Raw genomic sequence first — 7,315 nt, forward strand, 5'->3', positions numbered from 1 at the left:
GTTCAGACAGATATTTGGATTGAAAGGAACTCAAGATCAGGTAGGAAAGCAAAAAAATGCTAAATAAGAAGCTTTGGTTAAAGCAGCTAACGGAAAACTGGGAGAATATTCGGAAAAGCAACAAATGGAACAAAAATCAAAGCTCAGAAGTGTCAGGAACAAAAAGTTTTCTCCCGCTAAAGAGGTTTGGAATTCATTATTAACGACTGGAGTGAAATACGAAAAATAAGACTAATTTTATCATCACAAAACCCTGAAAGTGATTTCAGAAGTGTATTTCAAAAGAAACAAATACTTCAATTCGAAAGTGTTGTGTGGTTGTTATTATCTTTTCGTCGTCATTCTTTGTTCTTCTGGAAATTTTGTAGCCTCCAAAATACACGAAAAAAGTGTTTTGAATCTAGATTAATGCAGTTCATAAAGATGACCAGAGAAATATTAGCACAGATCGCATGAGACGGTAAACCAGTAACACGACGACCTTTAGAAAGACCTCCAAAAAGATGGATGGATTCGTAGACATCAACATCTCAAGGATTAAGAGCTGGAAACTACAGGCCTAAGGCCTACAATACGTCGAAAAAGATAGAAGATAAAAAAAGCATCCTGAAGGAAATTTGGTGCTTTGACAAGATATAGCAGCTGCTCATTATGCAAAGGACGTGGTGGAAGATGTTCCAGAGCTGAATATTCCTAATGTGCCTCAACTGGGACCAATTGAACGTATATTCTGAAGATTGGGACGCAACTACATATAAAGAATTTTGAACAAATTGTGGCAAATGCCAAAATAAATCATAAATTTGAAAACACAAATTAAATTAGTATTGATTTTTTGTCTCTACGCCCTTAAGTGTTTATGTGACAAAAAAAATTACTTGTTATGTTAAAAATATGAAATTTTTCTGTCAGACTTTCATACAGTTACTGTAATCGTAGTTAAAATTATAATTATTATTATACAGCCTACAATTTCCGACGTTGCCATATTGCTCGTAATTTTGACTAGAAAAAGAATCGAATTCGTTATAACTATAATTATTAATCTGATTATTGACGTAAACTTCTGGATTCTGATGGTAATCCTGCATGAAACTGGCGTTCGTTATACTACCGCTAGTTACCACTGCTTGTCCTACTTTTTGTTCGAAATTTTTCGAAGTTATACTGTTACCGTTTTTACTTATAGACACTACAACGTTGCCGACGTTTACGGTTACATTTTCCCCGCCGTTCGAATATTTTTCGATGTCGTTGACAGCTTGGGACAAAGCGTAGATGTAGTTGTGAGCAAAACGCAACGTTTCAATTTTAGTTAACTTGGTATCTTCAGGGAAAGTCGGTAAGACGCACCTTAAGCGTTCTAAGGCTTCGTTGAGCATGTGCATTCTGTTACGTTCTCGATCGTTAGCTTTCATCCTTCTTACGCGTTTAATACGCATTATTTGAGTCGGACTTTTGGCTCTAGTAACCCGATTACGTCCGGTCGCGTATCTTCGTTTCTGTTTGTTTTTGATCGGCGTTGAACATTTACTAACATCGTTGGCTAAAGGATCGAAGAATTCCAATTCTTCGTTGTCGTTATCGAACATATTTTTACCGGTATTTTGCCATGGTTCGTAGATGATCGGTGGTTTTATTCTTTCTTCTAAACTAGTGTGGAAAGCGGCGTTGAAATGGTCGAAAAGTTTGTGATCGAAATAATCCGATTGTTTTCTTTTGATTCGGGATAAATCGTTATCCAGATCGAAGTAGTCGCTTCTGTCGTCCGTGATATCGGATGATTCGGATTTGAAAGAATATTCGAAGCCTGAATCGCAACTGTCGTCGTAGGAGAGATCGCTTAGTCTGCCGCTTTCTGATTGAGCCATTCTGTAACAAAATAATCATATTAATTATTTATGAATGAATTTGATTCCGTAAACTATTTTGTATTGTATGGAAACTTTGCGTTGTTTCTCGATTATCCACCACGCACCTCAGTCGGAATGAGCGGAACTTTGTGGAAGTTTCTGGACGGCTACTGGGCTGCTATATAAAAAAAACTGGAATAAGAGGACATCGATACGAATTCCAGAGTTTGATTATGAATTGAATATCATGGCTGCGAAATTTGAAGGAGTAGTTTAATTACACATCAAACCAATTGTTTAGAGCAACTATGAGTAAAATACAAAAAGTCATGATCGTCGCCAACTTCGTACGAAGATGGCACTTTAAGAAGAAAAAGTTAAGTTTAAGAATCATTGCAAATCAAAACATACATTAACAACTCAACAACGATTAAAAATTAAACCTTTTGTAGTGCACTTTGTTTACTAGCATTTTGTTTGAATGCGCCTTTATCACAACAATAACAGATAATTTGATCCAAGTAAAATGTAGATCAATTGATTCCAAGTCCCATTTAATTTTACTAAAACCAGATGAATTTAGATATTTTTCTTCGCCAATACTGATTCAGCACCAACGTTTGCTTCAAGGAAATCACTCAGTTCAGCTTAATTGACAGATGACTGAAAAGATTGAGGTTAGATTTGAAATGAATCATCCCATCACGTACAAACTATCGTACAGATACAAAATATCGTACAGATATTTTCTGTGGCTTATAATTGGATATTACTTCATTGTTATTCAAAATCTTCTTCATCAACATACACTTTTGCAGGACTGTACGAAGAATAACCAATCAATTCGATGTTTTGAGTGTTCGAAAACGTTTTTGTCTGAACTGATGTGCGAGAGCTCCAATTGTCGTGGTGGAGAATCATTTGTCTTTTGCGATTAGTATCCCAGATGTTTTCAAGCACTTCTGGGAAGCAAATATGCTGGTGTATCGTTCAGAATTGACCGGTCTACGTTGTTTTATGAAACAGTGGAGACATGTCTAGTTAATCGGAAAAAACAAGCGATCATATACTTCAAAGCATGAAGCACAGCGATTGAATTTTTTCATCTTTTTTGCAACGATTGACACGAGATTTTTTTGAGCGCGTGTCAAAGAATGCAGTTTCCAACGCGAGCTATCTTTTTGACAACCAAATGTTGATGCAGTATTGAATGTATCTCACGGTATGTCAAATGACGATCTAGCATATCAGTTTACGCACACCATCGTTGTTTTCTGGTACTACAACAGATTTTGGACGATCACGATTGAATTCGGAAAATGAGCGAAATTCGGTGGTTCGAGATGTTGTTTCATGATCAAAAGTCGAAGGGAGTTGATCTGTCGTCGAAAGTCATAGAAAATCTGTATGTCAACACGTTCTGAGTACGTTCACAATTAAAAATGTCAAACTTCATGATGGCAATGTCATATTTGACATATTCACATCAGTGTTGCCACATCTTAAAACTTAAGTAGCAGCCATCGTATGATTAACTTTAGTGGTTTAGTTAATAACTATTTTCTCATGAATTTACCCTATACATCACCGATTTTCATTAAAAATTTGGATTCTGGCTGTACTTGTGCTGTATTTTAAAATATTCTCTGTACCGAGAGCTTCTTTTTTCCCTAGATGTCACCTTTTCTTGAGGGTCAACACTTTTTTATTGAGAAGAAATTTAAGGCAAAAAAATCACATTTTCGAAAAATTTTTCGCGGATAACTGGAAAAATATGCATTTAATCGAAAAATCTGTAGAAACTGGAATTATAACTATAACCAAAAACCAATGAATTTTCCGAGAAAAAGTCATAAAACCATTTTTCAATATCCTTTTAAAAACCTTTATTTTTATGTTTTTCAAAAGTTCCTAGCATCAAAAATAAACGAGTTATGAAGGAAATTATGTCGATTCTTATTTTTCTTGCACCCCATTTAATAAAACCGTTTCCAATTAAAAAATTGAGCTAGTAGTGAGGAAATCATTTTCGAAATATAGGGAAAAATCATTTTTTATCCAAAATAACTCAAATACAATTAATGATACACATTTCGTTCTAATCAGATGAGCTTGTAGCTCTCAAAACATCCTACAAAATGCTTTTTGTAAAGATTTTATTGCTAACTAACCTTAATCCATAAGATCTGTTAATCGAATAGTTAAGTGATTCAAAGTGTCCTTTATTTATTACTATGAACTCTAACATTTAGCATTGAATTTTTTGATTTTTATTTTTATATAAATGTAAACGACCATGATTGTAGGTACATGATAAGATTTAGTATTTAAGGCTGTTTGTATACTAATATGTAGTGGATTGTTAATAGACATATAGAGATAAGGTTTATTGTCACTAGAAAAATAAGGTTTTTAATAGACGATACATATTTTGTAAAACGTACTATTCACCAATTTTACCGTACCATTAAGACTTCAACATAAATATTTGTCGTTAAGAAATTTTAAATAAAATAAATTTTAATGTCTCTGCACTTGGCAAGTTGCGACTAATAGTCCGGTCAAATTAGACCCAAAAATAAGAGTGAAGATACATAAATTCCCATAAAGCTGAAAATCAGTAAAATTGTTTAAAATACAATTGAAAATAAAATTTGAATGTTTCCCACCATTTCTGTGTGTGGTTTTTCGTGATTATCAGCAAAATGGTGAGTTTTATCATAAAAATACTTTAGACAAAAATTGTAGATCGTAACATTATCTATAAAAAACGTGTCAATACTTTTTTTCCTACGAGTTTCTGAGATATAACGATTCCAAAAAATTGTAATTGTAATTGTTTCAGATGTATTTAATGGCTATAATGATTGCAGAAGAAATACCAAAGCTGCATACCAACATCGTTGAACTTTAGCAACATCTTCGACAATTGATAATTTATTTGATAAACTTATGACAGTTCCAAACAGTCAACATAAAAGTTTACTGCTGAAAATATATTGGTGAAACACGATAATTTTTACAACTTTTTGAATCATTATATCTCAGAAACAGTGGCTTGTAGGAAAAAAAGTATTGATACGTTTTTTGTAGATAATTTTATAATCTACAATTTTTGTCTGAAATATTTTTATGATAAAACTCACCGTTTTGCTGAAAATTGCGAAAAACTAATTTTTTACTTTTGACCTTGAATAAATTTTTTTCCATACACGGAAATGATGGGAAACATTCAAATTTTATGTTTAATTGTATTTTAAACAATTTTACTGATTTTCAGCTTGATGGAAATTTATATAACTTCGAATGTCTAAATTGACCGGATTATAACTTTTACAACTTTTTGAATCATTATATCTCAGAAACAGTGGCTTGTAGGAAAAAAAGTATTGATAAGTTTTTTGTAGATAATTTCATAATCTACAATTTTTGTCTGAAATATTTTTATGATAAAACTCATCGTTTTGCTGAAAATTGCGAAAAACTAATTTTTTACTTTTGACCTTGAATAAATTTTTTTCCATACACGGAAATGATGGGAAACATTCAAATTTTATGTTTAATTGTATTTTAAACAATTTTACTGATTTTCAGCTTGATGGAAATTTATATAACTTCGAATGTCTAAATTGACCGGATTATAACTTATACAATTTTTTGAATCATTATATCTCAGAAACAGTGACTTGTAGGAAAAAAGTATTGATAAGCTTTTTGTAGATAATTTCATAATCTACAATTTTTGTCTGGGGTATTTTTATGATAAAACTCACCGTTTTGCTGAAAATTACGAAAAACTAATTTTTTTGACTTTTGACCTTGAATAAATTTTTTTCCATACACGGCAATGATGGGAAACATTCAAATTCTATGTTCAATTGTATTTTAAACAATTTCACTAATTTTCAGCTTGATGGGAATTTGTGTAACTTCGAATGTCTAAATTGACTGTTAAGAATACACAACTTGGATTTCCTTACTAAATTGATTTTTGGAATTCAAATAAACCAAAATGTCTAACTTTTAGTAACAAATAGGTGATATGTAATCTTCAAAAGATAAGGCTTCTGACCTTTAAAAACCTTCTATTGTTCGTTACAGCTTATGATTATAAAAGATCTAATACTTGTATTAGCACGGGTACATGTATGAAAATTTTAGGAAATATTTAGAGTATTCTTTAAAAATATTTAAAATGTCGGTTTTGCATTAGAAATTATGTTTTATCATATATATAAAAATAGATTTGATATAAAAATTAATAATTTTCTTCTTTGCCACTCAAAACCCGTTGTTTCTAAGCTTCTACAATTGCAAATAGAAGAAGTAATAAAATAATTCCACAATTATTAATATTAGATAAGAAATATAAAAAATTACTTACATTAGCATTTATAACATCCAAGTGTGTAAATTTTAGTCACAATAACATACCACTGATAAGCACAACTTCGCGTTTACAAGCTCACTAGACCTTTTGACAAACTGAATTGAACTGAATAAACCATGAAGGGTGCGCAAATTTATATGAATAGATCGGAGACTCCCACCCCTCTATTAATTTTCTTTACATTAAAAAATATGAAGTTACATTATTTTCTTCGCGAAAAAATCTTTATTCAAATGTATAATTCCGATTATGTCCTCAAAAATTATTTAAATTAAAAATATACATTTTATTTTGTGGTTGTTTATTGGGAATAATAACATGTAATTAACTAAAATGGAGTGAGTAATCTAAAGTTTTTTCAATGTGTAGTTGCTTCAGAATATACGTTTCGTTTAAAATTTCGCCAAAAATGTTGATTTGGCCTCAGTTGAGACACATTAGGAAAATTCCAAGACATCTTGATAGACTCTAAAAGATCTCATAACACAAAATATCCTTAAGGAAGCTTTTTCTTTATGAACTGCATAAATTTAAGTTTTGACTGTCGAATTTTTTATTTTTGAATTACATTGCATTTCTTTAGAATGTTGTTAACCTAACCTAACTTAACCTAACATAACCTAACCTAACCTGACCGCTGTAATTGTAATAACGACATGAAATTTGGAGAAAATACTCAAAGAATACGTCCTCACGAAATAACGGATCGTTTTTTCGATAGATACATTTGTTATTTATATTTTCATATAAAAAACGCGAAATTTCGATTTTTTAAAAATTGCCGCCATTTTCAGAAATTTGTACTAAAAGAAAAACTCATCAATCATTCAATGACCAAAGAGCCATAGATTGATAATATGCTTTGAATTTATGTTTCAAATCAACAAAGAGGAGGCAGTGATGTCAAATGTTTACCTCCCGCGATTTGGGGAATTGTGTTCGCGCAGTTAGAACGACCGCCATTTTAGCTTTTATTTTCAATTTCTTTCAACGTTTCTTTTTTTATCATCCAATAACAAATCTTTAAAATGATAAGTTTAATGAAAACATTAATTAAAAATTCTTTTTTTCC

General features: G+C 31.4%; 1 protein-coding gene across 1 annotated transcript; it reads right to left on the reverse strand.

The window, feature by feature from the left end:
* Positions 1 to 908: 908 nt before the first annotated feature.
* On the reverse strand, positions 909 to 6,325 carry LOC130899615 (uncharacterized). The gene is made up of 2 exons (XM_057809681.1): positions 6,238 to 6,325; positions 909 to 1,872 (listed from the first exon to the last, which is right to left on the reverse strand). Exons 1-2 carry the CDS (start codon positions 6,243 to 6,245, stop codon positions 909 to 911), a joined length of 972 nt encoding a protein of 323 aa, XP_057665664.1. The 5' UTR covers positions 6,246 to 6,325.
* Between the last annotated feature and the right edge of the window lie 990 nt (positions 6,326 to 7,315).

Source organism: Diorhabda carinulata, chromosome 11, assembly GCF_026250575.1.
Source record: "Diorhabda carinulata isolate Delta chromosome 11, icDioCari1.1, whole genome shotgun sequence".
Classification (NCBI taxonomy): Eukaryota; Metazoa; Arthropoda; class Insecta; order Coleoptera; family Chrysomelidae; genus Diorhabda; species Diorhabda carinulata.